We start from the raw sequence: 24,183 nt of genomic DNA on the forward strand, positions 1-24,183 counted from the left end.
TTGTTCCGTCTTCAGATGTTGTAAAGCTTACACAGAACTACAGACAGTACCCTAACTGCAGAGTAAATGCTATGCAGCTATGATACACAGCACAGCTACATTAAAAGCTGAATGTAAACTTAGAACATCCAGCGACGGTGCGAAGCTTCATGTTCCGTCTCCTCCGTGTTTTGACCCCCCACGCCCTCGTTTACTGAATCGGTTGTTAGTTTCCCAGACTCAGTTACCCGGGTCGTGTTTTTAGCTGCTTTACTTCGACATCTTGGACGTTTTGACTGAGCGATTGCTAACCGAATTGCCGTAGGATCGCTAGGACGCCTCATAGTGCAGATTAAGCGGTAAACGTGAGGCACTTGAACGCTGCACGGATGAAAAATGTTAGATCACTAAACACAAACATTGCAGATTGTTTATTACACGGGAAACCCGGGCTCATTAGGTACGGCTTTAACTATAACAGATCACCAACGTTCAGAAAATGATCGTAAAATGTGTTTCTTTATTCGTTTGTGTTCTTTTTCGCCCTTTGATTATTAGTTTGGACTTTTAGAGGTCAGTTTCCAGTACTCTGGACATGATCAGATTCCACACCGGTCTCACACACCGACTCTTACACGCCACTGCTGGTGTTCAGATTCATCAGCCAACGTACGTAATCACCTGACCTCAGTGCGGCGTGAACCGTACAGCGATCTGAACACGCCCAGAGTCGTGTAGTGTGAGCGTAAGACAGTACGCTGTAATGTGAGGGTGGCAGCGTTTTCATTTTATTGGTTAAGTGAGAAGCAGAAGCAGATTCTGTTTAAACGCTTATCCATAGGGGGTGCTGGAGCCTATCCCAGCTTTTCAATGGGCGCAAGGCACACAGTGACACCCTGGACGGGGTGCCAGTCCATCGCAGGGCACACACACACACACACACATACACACATTCATGTGTTTGGACTGTGGGAGGAAACCGGAGCTCACGGAGGAAACCCACACAGACACGGGGAGAACATGCAAACTCCACACAGAAAGGACCCGGACCGCCCCGCCTGGGGATCGAACCCAGGACCTTCTTGCTTGCTGTGCGGCGACAGTGCTACCCAGTGTGTACCGCTTAGAGGTGCTTCATGTACCATCAGTGGTGCTTGTACCACAGATACCATTTATCTGGCAGGTGTAGCTAGTGGTTAAGGTACTGGACTAGTAATCAAATGGTCGCTGGTTCAAGCCCCACCACTATCGTGTTGCCAGTGTTGGGCCCTTACGCAAGGTTCTTAACCTTTAATTGCCTATACAGTATATACTGTCAGTGCTGTCAGTGGCTTTGGACAGGAAGTTACTGCTTACACTGTGTTCACATGGGTTTCTTCCGGGGGCTCCGGTTTCCTCCCACAGTACAGAGGCGTGTAAGTGAGGTGAACTGGAGACACTAAACTGTTCACGGCTGTGTTTGATATTGAACCTGAGCTGATGAATCTTGTGTAAGCAGTAACGACCCGTCCTGTCATGATGGAACCATTTACATTTACATTTTCTGCATTTAGCAGATGCTCTTATCCAGAGCGACTTACAGAAGTGCTTCAATAGTGAACATTTCATTTGGAAATGGAAAAAAAATGTTAGTAAGTAAGTACAAGTCAGCTTAAGTGCTCAGTAAAAAGGTGATATAGGTTTTTAATCGTTTTTTAAAGACAGTAAGAGACTCAGATGTTCGGACAGACAGAGGAAGTTCGTTCCACCATTTGGGCGCTAGAACAGAGAAGAGCCTTGATGCTCGTCTTCCTTTAGTCCTGGGTGGAGGCTCAAGTCGAGCGAGACTAGAGGCTCGGAGGTTGCGTGGTACAAGGTAGCTTGGGGCTGGTCCATTTTTGGCTTTGTAGGCGAGCGTCAGTGTTTTAAACTGAATGCGTGCAGCTACAGGAAGCCAGTGAAGAGAACCAAAGTGTAAAACATCACATTATAATAATAATAAATACAAACACAGTCATGAACTATTTAGTGTCTTCAGTTCACCTCACTTGCGCGTCTTTGTACTGTTGGAGGAAACCCACACAGACACGGGGAGAACATGCACTATTGCACATCGTCCATATTTAGCCGTGACCATATGAAGCACATTTAATATTAAAGCTATAAATAAGTCATTAATTAAAGCTGGTATTAGTTAACAAGTAAAGATGTTGGATGGTGGAACCTGATGATTCAACTCAGTCACCTGAACCGCTGATCAGCGTGAAGCTTTTACTCATCTGACCCTGATGAGTTTTATTTATTAGATGTACGTATTCTCACCCCTCGTCTCGTTTCACCTCCTCTCTGTTTAGTTTCTTCTAGTTTTTTTCTGTCTGGCTCTGTTTTCTCCTCCCACGCCGAGCGTGAGCGGCGCTTCTCTTTTCCTCTGCTCATAAAGAACTCTGCAGACGCAGCCGGACGAGGATGCCGCCGCTCGTCTGGTCCGCGGGTCTGCGTCCTCGCCCGTTTCGCTCTTTCACGTGTTAGCCGAGAGGGGAAGTTTAGGAGCCTGTAACACAGGACCATGATGGATTATCACTCTAAAGTGCAGGTCAGCTGTCGCCCCCGGAGTGCCCTGGCGTTCTCTCTGCACTCTCAGGTAGGAATTTAGGAATTTCATTATTATCTCTATATTATCTTTTCTTTATATTTATATTAGCAAGGCTTTCAGTGGAAATGACACTAATGAGAGCTGAAACTCCTGATAAGCTGCAGATGTTAGAAGTAGGAAGTGATGAAGTGACCGTGCAGCTGCACCCACACCTCTAACTGTGGGTTGTGTTGGTGCGCTCCGGCCCGACTCCCCCGTCTGTACGCTTTATTCTGCGCTGTAATAAATAACAGCGTCGCAGCTCTAAAATAGTCTGTGTTGGTTTCGTAGTTCAGTGGTTTGCACTCAGGATGCTCGAGGTGCTTCACAAGGTTTAAAGTGCTGCAGTTCTTTCTTTAATAAAAATAATAATAGTTCTTCGTTTCCTTGTGATCTGGTAAATCGAGGGACGTTTGGAGGACTTTTCTGATCAGCCATAACATTAAAACCACCTCCTTGTTTCTACACTCACTGTCCATGTTATCAGCTCCACTTACCATATAGAAGCACTTTGTAGTTCTACAATTACTGACTGTAGTCCATCTGTTTCTCTGCATGCTTTGTTACCCCCTTTCATGCTGTTCTTCAATGGTCAGGACCCCCACAGGACCACCACAGAGCAGGTATTATTTAGGTGGTGGATCATTCTCAGCACTGCAGTGACACTGAGCTGGTGTGTCAGTGTGTGTTGTGCTGGTATGAGTGGATTTTAAACACCGTGTCCACTCACCGTCCACTCTATTAGACGCTCCTACCTAGTCGTTCCACCTTGTAGATGTAAAGTCAGAGACGATCGCTCATCTATTGCTGCTGTTTGAGTCGGTCATCTTCTAGACCTTCATCAGTGGTCACAGGACGCTGCCCACGGGGCGCTGTCGGCTGGATGTTTTTGGTCGGTGGACGATTCTCAGTCCAGCAGTGACAGTGAGGTGTTTAAACCTCACTCATACCAGCACAACACACACTAACACACCAGCACCTAAATAATACCTGCTCTGTGGTGGTCCTGTGGGGGTCCTGACCATTGAAGAACAGCATGAAAGGGGGTAACAAAGCATGTAGAGAAACAGATGGACTACAGTCAGTAATTGTAGAACTACAAAGTGCTTCTATATGGTAAGTATACACACACACACACTGAGGTTCTTTTTTAGCAGCTCTAGTTTTCCTGACTGCACGTCTTTGTGCTCCCGGAGGAAACCCACACACACACGGGGAGAACATGCCAACTCCGCACAGTAAGGACCCTGGGGACACAAACCAAGACCCTTGTTGCTGAGGCCACGGCAGAATCTGTTATCATTGTGGAACTTTCTTCACACTGCTGTGTGTGTATCAGAGCGTGTGTGTGTGTTGAAGTTCCGCTTTTATAAACGCTTGTGTGTTTTTTTCTTCGTCTCTCACATCTGGGTCCTTTTTAAGCTCTCATTCTGTTAGCCTACTTATTAAGTGATATATGTGGGGTGTACACGCGCCCCTGAGGGCCCCGCTCATTCAGATCAGCTAATTTTATCCTTGATAAGGTGACACACCTACTGGGAGTTGTGCTCGTCCCTTAAGTACGCAGGAACCTTCGTCTCTTACACTTCTGTCCCCGTTTCATTATCATAACTTTTATTTTTAGGGTTACAGTCACCGTGCGCAGGTTTATTAGGTCGATTCCCCGAGTACGTTAACATCCACACTGGGTATTTACTTCATTAATGTATTTATTTGTTCATTTTGAATATCGGCTTCATCCAGGTCAGGGTCGCAGTGTGTCCGGTGTCACTCTGAACTACTGGGTGCAGGAAAGGGAGCGGTCAGTCAAACGTCCTGCATGTTTCTGGGAGATAAAAACAAACCAAAAGAGGCACCGAGAGGAAACTCATTCATTCAGACCGACAGAGAACCTAGAAAACCTTTAACTAAAAAGTGTTTCAGGTACCGTGGGATCGGTGACACTGACATGGTGCTGGTGGTGTGTTAGTGTGTGTTGTGCTGGTATGAGTGAGTTTTAAACACCTCACTGTCACTGCTGGACTGAGAATAGTCCACCGACCAAAAACATCCAGCCGACAGCGCCCCGTGGGCGGCGTCCTGTGCCCACTGATGAAGGTCTAGAAGATGACCGACTCAAACAGCAGCAATAGATGAGCGATCGTCTCTGACTTTACATCTACAAGGTGGACCGACTAGGTAGGCGTGTCTAATAGAGTGGACGGTGAGTGGACACGGTGTTTAAAAACTCCACTCATACCAGCACAACACACACTAACACACCACCAATAAATAATACCTGCTCTGTGGTGGTCCTGTGGGGGTCCTGACCATTAAAGAACAGGGTGAAAGGGGGTAACAAAGTATGTAGAGAAACAGATGGACTACAGTCAGTAATTGTAGAACTACAAAGTGCTTCTATATGGTAAGTGGAGCTGATAACATGGACAGTGAGTGTAGAAACAAGGAGGTGGTTTTAATGTTATGGCTGATTAGCAGTTGTGGTACCGGCAGAGTAATCAGAAGGTCACTGGTTCAAGCCAAGGTCCTACTGATGGTCCTACAAGATCCTTCTTTCCTTCTTTCTGTCTCTCCGTCTTTAATCTTTAATCTTGTTATAAGTTTGAACTCTTTTGTTTATTACTTATTTCCTCTCTTTCCTCACGCCGTCCCCTCCGTCCCGTCTGTCTCAGAGACGTCTCGTCGAAAGACGTGTGCACTTTCAGCAGTCCCTGTTATCCATACAGGTGAGCCCCGGCCTCCCGAAACCCTCCTCGCTCTCCTGCATGACTCCTGCTTTACCTTCTCTGATATTAAAATCTTATTTTAATACAGTCACGGTTAAAAGTACGTAGCTTGGGGTGCTCGGGTGGTGCAGCGGTGAAACACGCTAACCAATCAGTGCTGATATCGGTCAGTCAGGGGGAGGGAGGCTGCAGTTACGCCCTCTGCTGGCTGATCGATGGTGCTGCACAGAGACGGTGAAACACGCTGCACAGGTGAAAGGAAGCGGTCGGTACTGCACAGGGGGGCGTGCTTTAGTCACCTGTGTGTTAGCAGTAGACGGGAAATACCATCGGGGAATCGGATACGACTAAACTGAGGGGTGCATTAAAATAATCCTCATTCAGTTAATGCGGTGATTTCTGCTCATCAGCTTTCTGTTATTTGGTCCTGAACTATGAAGATTTTTACGTTTTCACAGTTTTTAGGTCATTTATATTTATTTGCATTTTATTATATTCTGCTGACTGATGTGAAGTTGCATAAACGGTCTCATTTTCCCCTAAATATAATAACTAAAAGCTCTGTAAAGGAAAATGTTTGTCGTCTCTGTGTATAACGTTCGCTCAGAGCGGCATGAAGCTCCTCGTGAACAGAACACATAAAACCTCGCAGGTTTCAGTGGTTCTCTTTATTTATCTGATTTATTTTTGTTGTATTTCCTGTGTCTATATATCGTTTTGCACACGCTTTAAACAGAACCAACACTCGTCACCTCAAACCTCAAAGGCCGGGAGGAAAAGGAGGCGTCAGCGTGAACGTTACGATTCTGGTTATACAGGGAAAAACTACAAGCAAAGACTAAAGTTCCAACTTTAATAAGCTTGTAAATTCTCCAAATGAGCTTTTCTGGAATAGTCCTGGCTTTTAGTTCATGTGAATGCGCCGATGCCCTTCTTTTTCCTGTTGGTGACCCAGTAATCATCTCGTTACGAGCAATATTATCTACCAGCTCTTAATCTTTATTGCAGTAATACTGTATGACACCGAATGAAGATTGGGTGGGAAAAGACGGGACTAAAAAGTGGGCGTGGTCTTCGAGGCCGTGTACGTACCCTGGTTAGTAGCGGAAGTGGAGGAACGTGGCGATCAGCGCGTGACTCTCCATGCAAGAGGCCGACCTCACGTGCCGATCCACCTCCTCAGTACACCGTCAGGGTCTCCAGCAGAGGAAGAGGAACTGGCTACGACTAAACTGGGAGAGAAAGGGAGAAAATGCAGAAGTAAAATAATAAAACAGAGTCGTGCCCTGCTGTGCAGCCTGTCTTGGCCAGCAGAGGGAGCACAGAGTCGCAGTGTGAGCGGTCATTCTCTTAATGTCAGTCACCTGTCACGACCCTCCCTCCCTCAGGCACAGTGGACATTCTAATTCATCCCAAAGGAGTTGGATTAGAATAAGGAGGTTCACTTCAGTTCACCAGACCATGTGTTTATTGAGCAGAGGGGCACAATCGTGTTGGAACAGCCGTGATTTTAAAGCTACATTTTGCTGATTTGATGAATTTTATTGTTTATTTCTTTTAAGTTTAATTGTAAACATTAAGTACTGGAGCTTTAAACGACGAGCATGCATCGTATGATGGAGAACACATCAGAACGTGGTTTTATTCCTCCACCAGGATGAGGACGACGAGCTCTCGTCGGTGTACGTGAACTTACCCCGGTTTCGCCAGAGCGTCAGCAGTCTGACCTCGGCCACCTCCGAGTCCTCCGACCTCCACGACCCCCTGCACCTCGGCTCTCAGGGATGGGAGATCCACACTGACGACCAGAGCGGGAAAGAGTACTACTACCAGCCCAGCACCGGCCTGAGCACCTGGGAGTACCCGCTGAGCCCCGGCATGGAGCCGGACCGGCCCCCCGCGTCCCCGGGTCCGCCCCGGTCACCCGACTGCTCGCCCTCGGACTGGGAGAGGGTGCTGGACGAGAGGAGCGGCCGGCATTACTTCTTCAATCCTACATCTGGACAGAGTTCCTGGGAGCCACCGGAGGACCTGCTCACTCACTCAGGGGGGAACAGTGTGAGACAAGATGGACCGGTATGAACACACACACACACACACACACACACACGCACAAACACACACCATACTTCAACACACGATTAAGTATTAAACCCTGAGGCTGATAGCACTGCTGACATTTTTGGAATATCAACAATTACAAATTATAAACTTGTTTTAAACACTTTGTATTGTTTTTATTTTTATTGTTTTTATTTTTATATTCTTGAAAGCTGCTGTAACACTGCAAATCTCCCCCCGTGGGATAATAAAAGGCGATCTTATCTTATCTTAACCATTTCATATGGACAAAAGTATGTGGACACCTGACCATTAGCTTGCGAGATTCAATCGGCGTTCCAGTTAATCCCAAAGGTTTAATTTCCCCAAAGTGGTGTCACTTAACTGAAAGCAGATCAATTGTATTATATATTTAATTTCATACACGTGTCAGGCATGGGTGTGATTACTGTACTGCAGTAGAAATCCATACATTAGCAGAGCGTCCACATACTTTTGGCCATAATGTGAAGTAAACAAATGTTATTTTGTGGAAAAAAATGAGTGTGTACATTCGAACCTAACACGTTTTTGGGGTTTTGGTACAGTGTGTTCATACCCGAGCTGCTGAGGTTCCAGTTCTAATCTCGGCAGGTGCTATCAGCCCGGCCGGGCGCCTGCACGGTCGTGTACGTAGGAAGGAAGTCAGTATACAGATTAAAGACGTAATGATTACGTATGTGCCGTATCGTTAGCCTCAGCTCCCCGAGGAGGACTACCCTGCAGAAGACGACGTCTCCCCGGGGCGGGACGCCGAACCCTCGGAGTACTCGCTCATCCACGTGCAGAAGACCGTCATCCCCAGGGTGTGTGTGGACCAGAGCGCTCCAGCAGGCTGGACGCTGAACCTGGACCCCGACAGATCCTGGGTGTTCACCAGCCAGCACACGCAGGAGCAGGTACCACCGGGTTCGGGCCGCTGTTACAGACGGTGCACACGCCCGACTTTCATATTAATATTCATGTTTTATTCTCACCTGCGCAGTGGATTAAATCAGTGGACGATCAGGGACAGGTGTACTACTACCTGAGAGACGGGTCCAGGTCCCAGTGGAACCTACCTGAGGTGGGAAATTACACCAATCAGATCGATTCAGATCTAACGACGATGTATAAACGACCTCACGTGTCACGACTGCTCCCAAAAACGCGACTCCGTCTCTTGTTGCAGCTTCCTGGTCTGGTTCAGTCTCGAGTGGGGAACGGGGGCCCGGCCGAGCAGGACAGACTGGCAGCAGACAGGAAGTGGAGGAATAGTACCGGATCTCAGGATGAGGTACACACACACACACACACACACACACACACACTTCTGTACAGGTGCCTCGGAAACCCCGCCCACTTTTCAGTCCCGTCTTTTCCCACCCAGCAGACTGTTGTCTGCACTGCTGATTGTGACTGCTAGGGGGCGCCCATCCGACTGGTAGCAGAGCTGAGAGTCCAGAATCCCGGTGCTGGGATTAAGTCAGGTGCTAAAAAGAAGAAGAAAAGAAGGCCTGACTCACAGTCCTCATCCCAATGCGTCCCAAACGTGTTCAGTGGTGTTGAGGTCAGGGCTCTGTGCAGGCCACTAAACTCTTTACATTTACATTTTTGGCATTCAGCAGAGGCGTTTTTATCCAAAGCGACTTTGCAAGCGATTGAGGGTTAAGGGCCTTGCTCAGGGGTCCAACAGATGTGTGGCTTGAACCAGCAACCTTCCGATTACAAGCCCTTTACCTTAAACACATTCACATGTGCAGCATTTAGCAGGACGCTGATACAGTTTCAGCATTTAAGGTGTTAAGTGTCTCTTAAGTGTTCTGGGGCCCAACAGTGGCAGCTTGGCAGTAGTGGGACTTGAACCGACATCCTTCTGATTACTAGTCCAGTACTTTAAGCACTGAGCTACCATTGCAGAGATGTTGCACTACAAACTGACCTTTTCAGACCCTGATGTTTGGTCCTTTTGTAGTGCAAAATATCTGCAACTGTAGCTTAAGGTACTGCTTTAGTGATCAGAAGGATGTCGGTTCAAGTCCCACTACTGCCAAGCTGCCACTGTATTTGTACTCCTGGTTAACGTCATTATTAGCCACGTGTCTGTGTGTCTGTGAAATGAATGAATGTCATCTCTCCCTGACAGAAGCTTTCCATAACTCATGGACGGATGGCCTCAGACAGTGACGTGTACAGCTACCCGGAGACGCAGCATCATGTAAGTGTGTGCTCTGTGATACTTTCTTCTGATTCTTGTTGCATGATGCTAAGAAAATAAACTGACCCGGGAGCCGCGACGGCGTTTATATGTCTGTGTTTGGTTATTAGGCTCCGATCCCTGGATCCCCAGATCGTGTGTTTTACCACTGTTCCACCTGAGCTCTCGTTAGATATTATTAATAATGTTTTTATTATTATTTTCAGGTATCAAGCTTGGAGAAAGCCGGAATCCTCAACAAAACCCGAATATCAGAAAATGGGAAGAAAGTGAGGTAATGAGAAAACTTAATATAAACACTTTAGTCTTTATTTAAATTCCCAAGTGTGCACGTGTATATTGTATTTATGCTCGGTGAGGGTGGAGGAGGAAGAATCGGGCGTGTCTGTTATATGTAACCCTGGTGTATGTAAATGATTCTCTGTGAGTGATCTTGACGTGTTCGTGTTGCTGTTTCTGCAGGAAGAACTGGGCTCAGTCGTGGACCGTCCTCCACGGAGGGGTTCTAACGTTCCACAAGGACCCCAAATTATTAAATCCGTCAGGAATGTCGGTCAGTACCGCCGCCAGGAACACCAAGAACCCCGAACCTTTATCGTGTTTAAGGTTTACCAGGTTAAACTGGTGTGTGTGTGTGTGTGTGTGTGTGTGTGTGTGTGTGTGTGCAGGGGAAGAGCAGTCAGATCGTGGTGGAGTTTACTGTGGATTTAAAAGGAGCCACGATTGGAAAAGCTGCGAAGGAGAAATCCAGCAAGAAGAATGTGCTCGAGGTAAATAAACACACAACAAACCAGTTATAATCCACATATAGAAACTCTGGGTCAAATAAATAAATAAATGAATGAATGAATAAATGAATGAATGAATAAATGAATGAATGAATGAATGAATGAATAAGTAAATAAATGAATAAATAAATGAATAGATAAATGAATAAACAAATAAATAAACAAATGAATAAAGAAATGAATGAATAAAGAAATATATGAATACATTAATAAATACATAAATGCATGAATAAATAAATTAATTAATAAATGAATAAATAAATAAATAAATAAATAAACAAATAAATAAATAAATGAATGAAGAAATAAATGAATACATTAATAAATAAATAAATGCATGAAGAAATAAATAAATTAATAAATTAATTAATTAATAAATGAATGAATGAATGAATAAGTAAATAAATGAATAAATAAATGAATAGATAAATGAATGAATGAAGAAATATATTAATACATTAATAAATAAATAAATGCATGAATAAATAAATTAATTAATAAATGAATAAATAAATAAATAAACAAATGAATGAAGAAATAAATGAATAAATAAATTAATCCCTCTTGTGTGTGTTTAGTTGAAAAGTCGAGCCGGTACCGAGTTCCTGATTCAGTACGACACTGAAACCATCATCAGCGACTGGTTTAAAGTCATCACAGACACCATACGACAACTCGTAAGTCACCGAACGTTCTACTACATCAGCGTTCTGTTCCACAGGGATTCATGCTCGGGTTCGATTCCCCGGCCGGGCGAAACCTTCCAGGGTTCTTTGTGTGATGGACTGACAGGGTCCTTCCTTTTACCCAGTTCAAGCCCTTTTCTCTTTTAAAATCATTTAAATGTGTTTTTGTTTATTATTTTCAGGACCTGTCGGATAATCAGTCAGACGATGAGGAGGAGGCCAGTGAAAAATCCTCCAGCACGGAGAGAGAGGACAGATCAGTTGACAAGCGAAGAATGAGCATTGGTAATCGGGACATAACGTTTTCAGTCTTGCACTGTTTGTGGGTCGTGGTAAAAATCATGGACAGTATATTGGTTGCTTAAATAAATGTTTAAAATCCCTAAAATCTAAAGCATTTAAAGCTGCTCGGGTGGCTTATCAGCAACTTACCCAGTCCCACCAGGATCTGACGTCTACGTGTGTGTTTGAACTTTTTGATGAATGGGGCCCCCCCTTCTGGTGTATGATTCCAGGGAAACTTGTCCCACCACGACCCTGACCAGGATAAAAACAGAGTGAAAACAAATAACTCTGTTTGGTTTCTCTGTTTGCTTTTTAGCATCTAGTTCGGCATCCGAGACAGACCAGAAGAAGATCCAGAGCAAGCTCCGGAAGTTTCTTCTCAAGAGGCCGACCCTGCAGTCGGTCAAAGAGAAGGGCTACATCAGGGGTACAGACACTTCAAAGGCTTGTTTGATCTTTCTTTTGGATGTTAGAGTATAGATCATGTGACGGATGTGTCTCTCTCTGATAGAAAACGTGTTCGGGTGTCACCTGAAAAATCTCTGTGACCAGGAGAGGACCACGGTGCCCAATTTTGTCAGGAAGTGCATCCGGACGGTGGAGAAAAAAGGTGCGACATGATGCTAGACTAGAAATGTGAAATATATGAGCGACGAGGCGCGGCTCCTAAATTCCTGCACTGTTGTGTTCCAGGTTTGGGGGTCGATGGGATCTACAGGGTCAGCGGGAACCTGGCTGTCATTCAGAAGCTGCGATTCAAGGCTGATCATGGTACTATATAGTACAAATATAACCCAAATCTGATCATAATTCTACACACAGGTCCGTATTTAGCTCGTCTGGTCAGAACGTGTGTAGACTGAAGTGGAATCTATAACACTGATGCATTATTTGGATCAATGGGCTTTACCCTGTCCAGACCTATATCAGCCTGACCCTCGTCCTTGTCGCGGTGAGCACTGACGTCCCTCGTTACCGGATGAGAGTCCAATACAGTGACTTTTTCAACTTTTGTAAAGCCACCCAGGCAAGACAAACGACGCATTAAAACGAAACACAAAACAAAATATATTCAATTAACAAAAATAGCAGCGATCTGGTCTCACTGTGGATTACAAGATGTAACGTAAAGCCTCCACAAGGGGGCGTCTTTAAACAATGCATTTATGCATTCATGTGCCTGTTAAAATGAGTTCATTTAAGGCGCTAGGTGGAGCAGCGGGATATTCCACTAGCACACCAGCGCCAAGATTCTGAACTATCTGAAACCCGGCGTTGCCACCAGTCAGCTGGGCGCCATCTAGCGGGCATAATTGTAAAGCCACGGTTCTGCTAGGGCAGGATGCCAACCATCTTATTTACATTGATGTTTATTCTGCTATATGTCATTTAATTTGCTTTATCATGGTTCTGATTTTACTCTTCAGCACCTCGGACGACACTTGTGGTCTTTGACTTGACCTCTTGCAAATTAGGCTCATCAGGTCTCATTATCACATCCTTTATGATGGTTATCCATTAATTATGTATCAGTAGAGAATCTGGACCTGGAGGAGGGGAACTGGGACATCCACGTGATCACTGGTGCACTGAAGCTGTTCTTCAGGGAGCTGCAGGAACCGCTGTTCCCCTACAGTCACTTCAACAGCTTCGTCCAGGGCATCAGTAAGTCGTCCCGCCGCTCCTGTCCGGAAAATGCTCGTGGATTTTTATTAGCGTTTAATTTTAATAACGTTTGTGTTCTTTTAATCTCTGTAGAAATTCCGGATTATATAAACCGAGTGTCGTATATAAGCGACCTGGTGAGGTCTTTACCGCCGGCCAATCACGACACCATGGAGGCGCTGTTCAGCCACTTAAGGAAGTACGTTTGTTTCATTCAGTCTGGTCAAGGTCGCAGTGGGTAATATTAATTGGGATAAAGGAAGGAAACATCCCACACACATATTTTCAGTAGTTCCAGTTATCCTTACAATCTAAATAAATAAATAATAAATAATGAATAAATAATGAATAAATAAATGACTGAATAATAAATAATGAATAAATAATAAATTAATTAATGATAAATAAATAATTAAATAAATAAATAATACATAAATAATTGAATAATAAATAAATAAATAATACCTAAATGAATAAATAATAAATTAATAAATAATAAATAAATAATACATAAATAAATAATACATAAATAATTGAATAATAAATAAATAAATAATACCTAAATGAATAAATAATAAATTAATTAATGATAAATAAATAATAATAAATAAATAATGAATAAATGAATAATAAATAAATAATAAATGATGAATAATAAATAAATAAATAAATCTCTCTGTGGTTGTTTCAGAGTTATCGAGCACGGAGAGGAGAACAGGATGAGCGTACAGAACGTGGCCATCGTCTTCGGACCCACGTTACTGAAGCCTGAGGTGGAATCGGCCAACTTCACCGCGTTCATGATCTATCAGAACCAGATCATCGAGTTCGTCCTCAACGAGTTCGAGACGATTTTTCACATGTAAACAACGTGGCCTCGAATAACCGGATCAGATCATCTACGACGAGGGTCTTCAAAAAGCTTCCACTCATTCATTTTACACACAAACCATCACTGTACTGATCAGCCACTGATGCGCCGGTGCTTACACATCATCATCACATGAATCACATCTTCTTCCCCTTAAAGCTTCTTTGAGCTTCCAAACAGGTGGAAATCAGATGGAGCTAAATCCGGACTTTAACCACGATATAAAAGTGAGGAAACTTTCTGAAGATCCCTCGTATAAGCGGTTTTAACCTAAAAACAATAATAGTGCTGATGAGAGATGTAGTCGGGTCAGGTTTAGGTCGCGTTTTGCACTTATTGCTGTGATTTACAGGAGGCCACGTTCACGTTTGTGAGTTCGTTGTGATCTAAACAAGCCACCTACTGACACTGACTTGAATTGTACGAACTGACTATAAAATGCTGGAGGAAGAAACTGAGGAATTTGCTTTGAGAACGTTTTGTTTCTCTTTCGGCTGTATTTTTAAGGGTTTCCACCTTTTTCACGCCTGTTCAATTGGCTAGGCTGATGGGCCATGACTCGTGTCCGTGTCGCACCACTGAGATTCGAACCCTGGGTCTGAGCAGCAGTGAGCTAGCGTATTGTCCCGCTGCGCCACCCGAGCGCCCATAAGGCTCTGATCTGGTCTCACGTGTTTACGGTAGGTACTAACTAGAACCTGATGTACAAACCCCGTTTCCAGAAATGTTGGGACACCTTGATGCAGTGGTGGACTGTGTTCAGTAACAACCGTTTTCCGAAATACTCCAGAGCCCACATGGCTATATTTATCACAGTAGCATGATGGTTTCATCGGTGGTTTAAACCCCTGCTCTACACATACTGAGATTTGTCTGGAATTCCTGGATGTTTTCACAGTATTCTGTACAGTAGATGGTGAAAGATTAAAGTTTGGAGCACAGTGGTGAGCCATGCCCCATCAATGCTTGTACAGACTGATCCTGATCCAGGTGGATCCTTTTATACCCGATCATGATTCCCTCACCCGGTACCGACTCACCTGCTCACTGTGGAACCTTTCAAACACTCCATCCACTTTTCACTCTCATTCTGCCTCCGTCCCAACTTTTTTTGAAGTCTGTTACAGCATCACATTCTAAACCTGCTTCTATTTACAAACCACAATAAAGTTGATCAGTGAAACTTTGGTAATTAAATAAAGAAGAGAATGAAACACGTCCTCAACACGTCCCAACTTTTCTGGAGACGCGGTTTGTATTTAGCTCTGATATAGAGACGCTGATTAATTCCACAACAGGCTTTCATGAAATGGGACATAAGTTTTATTGTATTTTAGGAATGTTTTTGGTTCTTTTGCTTATATTTATGTTTTTTTTTCCTTTAATACTCTTGTGTTTGATCTAATGATAAAACCTCTATAAACGAATGACAGTAGAAAACTGTGTACAGTCTTAAAAGATGTAATATTTTAGACGTCTTAGCCCGAAGGTGAATATTTCCCTTTGTAAAATCTGTTTGCACATAGACACACAGTACTTTTTAAAGAAATGAAGATTGTAGCTGTATAAAAATGTAAAGCATTAATATTTTGTGAGAATAGGGCATTTATGTGGATGTACTTACAAATATGTGGATTCATGGTGTAAATATAAAGCATATTTATGCTTTAAATAAAATAATAATAATAAGGTTTTAATAAAGTAACTATTTTACAAGTAACGTGACTCATCTTTATTTATTGTTTTTAATTTACATTGAATTTTTCACTATGTATCACCACATCATCCTGGTCAGGGTCACAACGGGTCCGGTTTCACAGAGAAACCCTGAACACAAGGCGGGAATTCACCTCAGACAGGTAGCAGATCCATTGCGGGAGCTTTGGCCATTTCTATTCCTCAGACAGAGCCGATCGTGTGTGTGTGTGTGTGTGTGTGTGTGCCCGGCTGGTCGATAGGTTTTCATCAGTGGTGGGCAGATAAGGGACGGGAAGGATGAGGGTGTTTTCTGAGCTGCACGGTTCTGTCTGGTTCTGCCGGACTCGGGTTTGTTTCCCCCCTGGGAATTTGGGCATTATTGGGTACTTCAGTGTGGACCAAAACAGTCGCACAGAGACCCTTGAGAGGAACTGGACTGCTCTTCCTCTCAAGTGTACATATAAAGTCCATGTGTTAGTAAAGCCAACTATGAACTTTGAGGTTAAATTTAAGGTTAATTTAGCTGAACACGTCTACAAAACTCATTAGCTACCCAAAACCACTTCAGATACACTTTGTGAACGTCCAAATGTGTTTAAACAGAGGTTTAAAGCTTAATTATCACTTAAAATTAATCTGAAACCATTTAAAACGATTTAAATGTTGATAAACTAACACGATTAAAAACCCTACTCTCAGCGCATGCGCAGAAGCTTACAAACCTAGGCGGCGATGTTAAACATGCACTGATGACGCAATGAGACCGAGCTCGCTGATTGGTTGAGAGTTCAGAAGTGGGCTGGTCTTATTGCGTTTGAATGTAGCTAGCGTTCTCGGTTGCGTGGTGTTTAAGTTCTGATGATTTCAGTCAGTTCTGTATTTATTTAGTAAAATAATCCGTTATTCTCTTTAATTTAGGTTGGACTCGGTAGTGAGGAGGTGAGTTTGGTTTAAAGGCGCTTTAATTGTGAAATAGTTGTTTAATGTGTTTGTGTGGATTAGTAGATGGATGTAGCTTGTGTTGTTAGCTTCAGGCTAATTTATACCATCCGCTCAGTCCAGTATAACAGTGTTCAGTGTTCAGTTACTGCACTGCATGCACTGTAATTCAACAGGGGAAACATTCAATATAACAGTGAGAGGAGAGTTTAATGTTCTGTTACTGCACTGGATTCACTGCAATCCAAACTGGGGAAACATTCAGTACTTTATAACTACACTGGTAATAATAACTATAATATAATAAGTAATTATAACTTCACTGTAAACTGAACAGAGGGGCTGATTCAGTATTTTATAAATGTACTGGATTCACTGCAATCCAGCTGAGGAAAACATTCAATATAATACTGAGGGGGGAGTTCAGTACTTTATAACATCACTGGATTCACTGCTATACTGAACAAAGGAAAACGTTCAGTATTTTATAATTTCACTGGATTCACTGCAATGCAGCTGAGGAAAACAATCAATATAATACTGAGGGGGGAGTTCAGTACTGAACTGAGGGACATTTTCAGTACCTTTATAATTTCACTGGATTCACTGCAATCTAACTGAGGAAAACATTCAGTATAATACCAAGGAAACAGTTCAGTATTCTATTACTGCACTGGATTCACTGCAATCCAGTATTCACTCCAGTCCAACCAAGAAAACATTCAATATTTTATAATTTCACTGAATTCACTGTAATACTGAACTGAGGGAAACATCCGACGTTCTAATACTGCACTGCATTCACTGCAATCCAACTGAGAAACACGTAGAGTATTTTGTAATGTCACTGGATTCACTGTAATACTAAACTGTGGGAAGAGTTTATTGTTCTATTACTGCACCGGATTCCCTGTAATCCAGTATTTTCTGCAATCCAGCTGAGGAAAACATTCAGTATAATACTGAGGGAAGAATTCAGTATTTTATAATTTCACTGGATTCACTGTAATACTGAACTGAAGGAACTTGGAACTTCACTGGAGTAATTTGCAGTAATCCTGAATAAGGGGAACATTCAGTGTTTTTAAACTTAGATTTATAACTCACTGTAGATTAACTCCCAGTCCAACCATTTGTTAAACTTCACTGGTTTTAGCCAACACACAGTGATCAGAGCCCTCACTGCAGCAGCTCTTGGTAGTGCAGTGCTCATGTGTGTTTAGATGTGGAAGCTCAGCAGAGACAGTAATGCACTGCAGCTTTAATATTATGCTGATTTATCAGCTGCATTAGATATTATTTATATCAGTGAGGCTGAATAATTGAGGCTGTTTGTATCTGGTCAGAGATGGCACAGCGGGTTGCTGTGAACGACTCCTCCGCGTCTAAACGGCCCTCGCGGGTCCGTGTGGCGGTGCGGCTGCGGCCCTACGTGGACAAGCAGGACGAGAAGGCCGAGGGACCCTGCGTGAGAGGACTCGGACCACAATCCCTGGAGATCATCAACTGGAGGAACGCCACAGAGACGCTGCAGTATCAGTCAGTCCTGCATCATCATCATCATCATCATTATTATTGTGTTTGAAAGCATCTTAACAGGTCGCGGTCTCTGTGCGGTGAGCCGGGATTTGGTAGCTGGTGCTGACATCAATGTTCTCCCTGTGATTAAACCACGGGCGTCCACACACGCCCCGCTGGTGACGTTCGGGGAGGGAACACGCCCGGTGTTGAATATATTTGGGTCTCGGGTTTAGTTAGATGAGGATCTGAAGCTGTTGTGTTTTGTGAAGGTTCGACGTGTTTCATGGAGAGAACAGCACTCAGCAGGAGGTCTTCCTGTCCTCGGTGAAGCCCATCGTTCCACACATCCTGAGTGGCCAGAACGCCAGCGTCTTCGCTTACGGACCCACCGGAGCCGGTACGGTACCGAACACGGTGTTCTGATCTGTGGATCTGTATATTATTCTATACTACAGGATCTCCATAGATGTTTATATCATTATATACTGTAGATAGTGCTACGTAGCGCTGTATTGCTCCTATTTGTTATTTTTTTTTATACATTTCCTCCCATTACTGTGTTGCCTCTGGAGTACAAGGGTGTGTGTTCGTGTTCTTTCAACACACATTCATCAGTGCACTCGCTGTCCCTCTTCGCCTCTCTGTAGGTAAGACCCACACCATGCTGGGGAGTCAGGAGCAGCCCGGTGTGATCCCCAGGGCCGTACGTGAGGTGTTCCAGCTCGTACGCAACCACGAAAAAGACCAGGATGAATGGAAGTTCTCTGTAGGCATGTCCTACCTCGAAATCTACAATGAGAAGGTAACGTATGGATGTAGTAGCTACTGTACTGTATATACAGAGGAACCTCCATTCAATGTGCAGAAACGCAGCACTGAGGTCCATAAAAGTGCTAAACATGCACATCTGATTAACAGTAACATGAACAATGTGAATAGATCTGTAAATATATTATGTAAAATCTGTAAATAAAGATTAAAACTGCTGTGCTGCACTACTGGGGAGGAATTTCATGTTTTTTTGCCGTGATGGTTTAGTGGGGCTCTATTATTATTATTATTATTATTATTAGTCTATTATTCTGGGTCTGGAGCAGCGCTGGTGCAGAACTGAGCTCTAAAACTTACAATAATTAACCATAAATCACAGAAGGTGAGAACAGAGCGAGCCTCCTGACAAAATAAAGCCTCTCACATGTAAACAGAGACGTGCACCACATAGTGGTCGATTCCTGAACTACCGGAAACCCGTTAAATGGGGGTTCCTCTGTATTCCTAAAGGTAACGGGACTAAAAATGCGTACCTGATCCCCTTTATTTGGGCGGTGCACTAAAACCCCGTGTTCTGTTCCTGCAGGTTTTGGACCTTCTGTCTCCGAGTTCTCAGGATCTGCCCATCCGCGAGGACAAGGACAAAAACATCATCATCCCGGGCCTGACCCAGACGCCCCTCTCGTCCTTCTCGGACTTCCACGCTCACTTCGTCCCCGCCAGCCTGAAACGCACCACGGCGTCGACCAAACTGAACCAGCGCTCCAGCCGCAGCCACGCCATCCTCCTCATCAAGGTACCGCCCGCCGTTCGTACCGCGAGAGCATCTTAACAGGTCCTGGTCTCTGGGTGGTGGACCATGATTTGGTAGCTGGTGCTGAGATCAGTTTTCTCTCCGCAACAAACCCGCCGGCTCTCGCCGTGCCTGCTGGGAACTACTGGGGAGAATACACACCAGATATTTATGCTTGAATTATTATTATTATTATTATAATTATTAAGCACATGTGGGCACACGGTGCCTGTGGTCATTTCTGACCTCCAGCTGACCTTTGGTTGGCATGGTTTACTGACTCTAAGTAAATATATTGCCATGACGGTACAGTGTACTTTTTTGGTAGAAAAATATCCCCGTGCGTCGTTAGTCTTGTACAAATTTAAGAACCTGCAGCCCCCTCGTCTCCCCCCCCCCCCCCAGGTGGTGAAGTGCCAGCGCGTGCCCCCACACAGACGGCAGACGGGGAAGCTCTACCTGGTGGACCTGGCCGGCTCGGAGGACAACCGGCGCACCGGCAACCAGGGCATCCGCCTGAAGGAGAGCGGCGCCATCAACCTCTCCCTCTTCACCCTCAGCAAAGTGGTGGACCGTCTGAACGCGGGCGCCGGGGGCCGCGTGCCCTACCGCGACAGCAAGCTCACCCGCCTGCTGCAGGACTCGCTGGGCGGCTCGGCGCACTCCGTCACGATCGCCAACATCGCCCCGGAGTACAAGGACTACTTCGACACGTTCACCGCGCTCAACTTCGCCGCCAAGTCCAAGAACATCGTCAACAAGCCCTTCGTCAGGGAGACGGTCCTGACCTCCACCGCCGGTCAGCGCTTGTGACGGTTCTGTTAGGGATGGGGGGCGGTGGGGGGGGGGGGGGGGGGAGTTTCGGTGTTAATGGAGAGTTTGTTTTTGTCTCGACAGCAGGAAAGAGGGTCAGAGAGGAGCAGGATGCCGGGGGGTCCGCAGAACCCCAGAATAAAAAGTTGAAGGAAGGAAAGAGAGCAGAGCAGCCCTCACCCACACAGCCTCACGGGTATGGTGTCCGAACGTTGCCGGTTCGAGCCCCACCAGGTTGCCCCTGATGGAACCTTTGCTAAATCTCTGTCTCCCCCAGCCCGGCGGCGGATTCCACCGTTCTGGACCGACTTCTAGCTCTGGAGAAGATGATGCTGGGAACCCCGGAGAAGGACCGACTCAATCTGCTCAAGACGGTCGCACAGTCACGCAAAGAGATCCAGGTCAGGCTCACACACACACGCACACACACACACGAGCTAGTTTGGTCGAGGGCAGGAAGGGGTTCCTCATAATTGCTCTAGTTGCGCCCTCTGCTGGCTGATCGACGGTGTGGGACTCGGATCTCCAGGTGAGAAGAAGCAGACGGTGCTCAGTCACGACCCTCCTCGGTCATGAGTGGAAATACCATCAGGGAATTGGATATGACTCGATTGGGAGGAAAATGGAGGGGGGTCACACTGATGACACAGGAACAGTAGCACCAGTGTTCTGATATTCTCTGTACGTTGCTTATAAATATAAGTAGTTTGATTTTAAAGGTGAAACGTCGTCGTTTTGGACACGTCTGAAGCCAGATGTGCCGTCAGCCGTTACAGATGTTCCCTCGGTGTTCCACAGATGCTGAAGGAGAAGCAGAAGGAGCTGGAGGAAAAGGCCGACCTGTTGAACAAACTGACCGGAGATCAGAGCGACGCTAAAGACCCAACGGAGGACGCGAGGGCGAGTAAATCTCTCTTCAGGACCGACCTGCCCCCCCTCCACAGGAAGCAGTCCGTCGCCAAATCCAAAAAACAAGCCGTCGTCACGCCGCTTCAGGGTAACGGGCGCCGCTTCAGCTTCTACAAAGATCTCAACATTTTATTTCATCTTTAATTCATCAAATTAACTTCATAGAAGAAACTTCATACCAGTTCAGATAGAAACCAACCACCAGATCAGGAGCTGCATCGTGCTACAGCAGTTATTCTATTCCTAGTCGTATCCAGTTCCCCACTCGTATCTCCCATATAGCTGCAGACCTCACGCTGATCGAGGAGGGTCGTACCTCCCACACGGCAGATTCATACAAGAATCAGTATCGCGTATGGAGAGTCACGCACTGCTCCATGTCTGCGGGGTGGGTATAGACGGAACTGAAGAGTGGGCGGGGTCTTCGGCGCCGTGTAAGGACCCTGGTTAGTAGTCCGAGGCGCCTGTACAGAAGTGGAGGGACGTGGAGATCGGAGCGTGACCTCACACACCGATCCACCGAAGTACGGGGGGGGGATAAGCAGGGAGGGCGTGTCGGGAGAATAGACCCTCCTCGTACACCATCAGGGTCTCTAGCACAGGGAGAGGAACCGGCTACGACTAAACTGGGAGTAAACAGTGTGGTGTTATTGTTTGACCCTGTAGATGTTAATATCTCTTATATTTCCTCTCTGTTTTCTATCCACAGTGTCTCAGGTGCAGCCCATGGTCTGTAAACCGTCCCAGACTCTGGAGAAAAAGAGGAAACGGATCCAGTCTGAGGTCAGTACTCATTTTTATTATTTAAATTTAAGTAATTAGTGTGGGTCAGTGTTACTAAACAGTGTTTATAAAGGCCTCACTAACACCGGTGTTCTAGTTTCCTTCTGGTGAGTACGGCTTTATGTGTAGTTCTACCTTACACGAGGAACTATGCTGATCCAGTGTTGATTTGAAGGGTTTTTGTGCCAAAATATCATGTCACCACACCGTCATGGCTTTGTGATGGTTGGCAGTACAGATGGGTCAGCCTTCTCCAGCGCCCTCTGTCTGGTGCTGTGTGTAGCAGACTATCATCTGATACTACGATTCACAATGTGATGATGTTAATCCAGCTTATTCTTGGTCTTCCTCATCTCGAGTCCTTCTTAACGTTGCCTTTTGTGTTGTAATGTAGTGTGTAAACGTCCAAACGTGATTCTGGAGCTCCTGTTCTGTTCTGGCTGTCTCGTACACTCGCTCAGTGTTGATCATCTTCCCCCATTAAAGGCCTGAATGTGACTTTCCTCAGTGTCTATCCCTCACATCAGTATGTGGCTACAGGCCAGATCAAGCCGTTCATCTGTTGTAGTTTGGTGATGATAGTAAATGTAGAAATGATATGCTTATTTTAGAGATTATAAATTGCTTCATTCTTCAGATCTCGGAGGGTAAGGAGAACAGCGGCCTGGACGTCAGCGGCGGCGAGGAGAACTGGGAATCCCGATTAGACTCGTCACTACTGGAACAGTCCAAGATGAAGATCCTCCAGACGCTGAACTCGGGCTCGATCAAAGAGCTGAAGAGCCTGCAGCTCATCGGGGACAAGAAAGCCAAACTCATCCTGGGGTGGAGGGAGATCAACGGAGACTTCACACAGGTACGGTCACTAAGACGAGGGTCTGGAACCTTCCGTTGGTCCTTCTGATCATCCTTGCACCATCGTTCTGACTGATGTTCTGTATTTAGGTGGAAGATTTAAAGAAGCTTGAAGTTATTACAGATAAACGTTTCTCCTCCTTCATTAAGGTAAGTGGCGTCGCTATAAAACGCTGCGTTACTGCACAGATTCCTGCGGCTTTCAAAGCTGCTCAACTTTTATTTATATTTTCTTTCACACAGGCCAACATTCTCAGCGTGATGGGCAAGTGAGCCGGCGTCCGTGTGTGGAGGAGGAAATCAAAACGCTTGTTCGCTTTAAAGACTTTTTACCCAACCGACTGTGTACCATACGAACCCCTTTATCCAGAAATGTTGGGACACTTTTTAAAATGCAGTAAAAATCTAAAAACCCCAATAGAATAGTGACGCCTGCAGCACACTCGAGAATGCTCATCGCGGGACGTCACCGGGTCTCATTCTGTCCACACAACACGATGGCTTTGTAAACGCAGAGTACGTGTGCTGGACCGGCCTGCCTGCAGTCCAGATCCGCCTCCTATAGTAAACACCAGCGCATCATGAAGAGGAGAATCGGACGGCGGCATGCATGGACTGTTGAGCAGCTGAAGCTGTATCAAGCAAGAACGGAGAGAAATTGATGGAACACGGGCGAACACGCCCCCGTCTTGACTTTTTTTGGAGTCTGTTACAGGGATCAGATTCTAAACGTGTTTCTATTTACAAACTAGAATGAAGTCGATCAGTGAAACATTTGAACACGTCACACGTTTCGGTTTTTATTGCTTTTTTAGAACTTGTCCCAACTTTTCTGGAAATAGGGTGCATTTTAAAGTTTTACATTGATTTATGTACATACTTTACCTTGTATTTTTTTCTGTTTTACTGGACGGCTTTAGTTTTATTTAAATGTGTACATGTGTTGTGCATTTTATCCAGCTTTGCATTAATAAACCCCCACTGTGTCTATTTCATTTTGTCTTACGGCTCAGTTCAGTATGAATGCATTTGCCCCAAAATTGTTATTTTATTTAAAATAAAAAGCTCAACACTGTTTTCTGTCGGGTGTAAAATTAGCTGAGTTATGCAAGAGACTTAATGAAGGAAATAATGCACAAGACAGAATGCTGCAGGAATATAATGACTTGAGGGCAGAATCATGCTGTTTGATG

The 24,183-nt window shown here is 45.0% G+C and overlaps 2 protein-coding genes across 4 annotated transcripts in view; both read left to right on the forward strand.

Annotated features, from left to right (window-relative positions):
* Positions 1-15,609, forward strand: part of arhgap27 (Rho GTPase activating protein 27) — a 23,790-nt gene extending 8,181 nt beyond the window's left edge. The window contains exons 2-17 of one of the 2 annotated variants that reach the window (XM_063002622.1): positions 6,973-7,392; positions 8,112-8,315; positions 8,402-8,482; positions 8,588-8,692; positions 9,542-9,613; positions 9,820-9,887; positions 10,076-10,166; positions 10,282-10,383; positions 10,980-11,078; positions 11,270-11,372; positions 11,689-11,799; positions 11,884-11,982; positions 12,066-12,143; positions 12,906-13,037; positions 13,131-13,236; positions 13,729-15,609. In XM_063002622.1, coding sequence (XP_062858692.1) covers positions 6,973-7,392; positions 8,112-8,315; positions 8,402-8,482; positions 8,588-8,692; positions 9,542-9,613; positions 9,820-9,887; positions 10,076-10,166; positions 10,282-10,383; positions 10,980-11,078; positions 11,270-11,372; positions 11,689-11,799; positions 11,884-11,982; positions 12,066-12,143; positions 12,906-13,037; positions 13,131-13,236; positions 13,729-13,903 — 2,046 coding nt within the window. In that variant the 3' untranslated portion in view covers positions 13,904-15,609. The remainder of the gene's footprint in view (positions 1-6,972; positions 7,393-8,111; positions 8,316-8,401; positions 8,483-8,587; positions 8,693-9,541; positions 9,614-9,819; positions 9,888-10,075; positions 10,167-10,281; positions 10,384-10,979; positions 11,079-11,269; positions 11,373-11,688; positions 11,800-11,883; positions 11,983-12,065; positions 12,144-12,905; positions 13,038-13,130; positions 13,237-13,728) is intronic. The other variant, XM_063002623.1, reaches the window with a different exon arrangement.
* An 835-nt stretch (positions 15,610-16,444) lies between these two features.
* kif22 (kinesin family member 22) lies at positions 16,445-23,985 on the forward strand. Of its 2 annotated transcripts, none has more exons than XM_063003452.1 (13): positions 16,445-16,545; positions 17,892-18,084; positions 18,336-18,463; positions 18,714-18,868; positions 19,424-19,633; positions 20,036-20,429; positions 20,528-20,639; positions 20,721-20,844; positions 21,242-21,440; positions 22,062-22,135; positions 22,773-22,991; positions 23,081-23,140; positions 23,234-23,985. In XM_063003452.1, exons 2-13 carry the CDS (start codon positions 17,894-17,896, stop codon positions 23,261-23,263), a joined length of 1,896 nt encoding a protein of 631 aa, XP_062859522.1. In that variant the 5' UTR covers positions 16,445-16,545; positions 17,892-17,893; the 3' UTR covers positions 23,264-23,985. The 2 variants fall into 2 exon arrangements, with proteins under 2 accessions (XP_062859522.1, XP_062859523.1); XM_063003453.1 differs by having other exon boundaries at positions 17,894-18,084; positions 20,531-20,639.
* The last annotated feature ends 198 nt before the right edge of the window (positions 23,986-24,183 follow it).

The sequence above is a fragment of the Trichomycterus rosablanca genome, chromosome 10 (genome assembly GCF_030014385.1).
Source record: "Trichomycterus rosablanca isolate fTriRos1 chromosome 10, fTriRos1.hap1, whole genome shotgun sequence".
In the NCBI taxonomy this organism is placed as follows: Eukaryota; Metazoa; Chordata; class Actinopteri; order Siluriformes; family Trichomycteridae; genus Trichomycterus; species Trichomycterus rosablanca.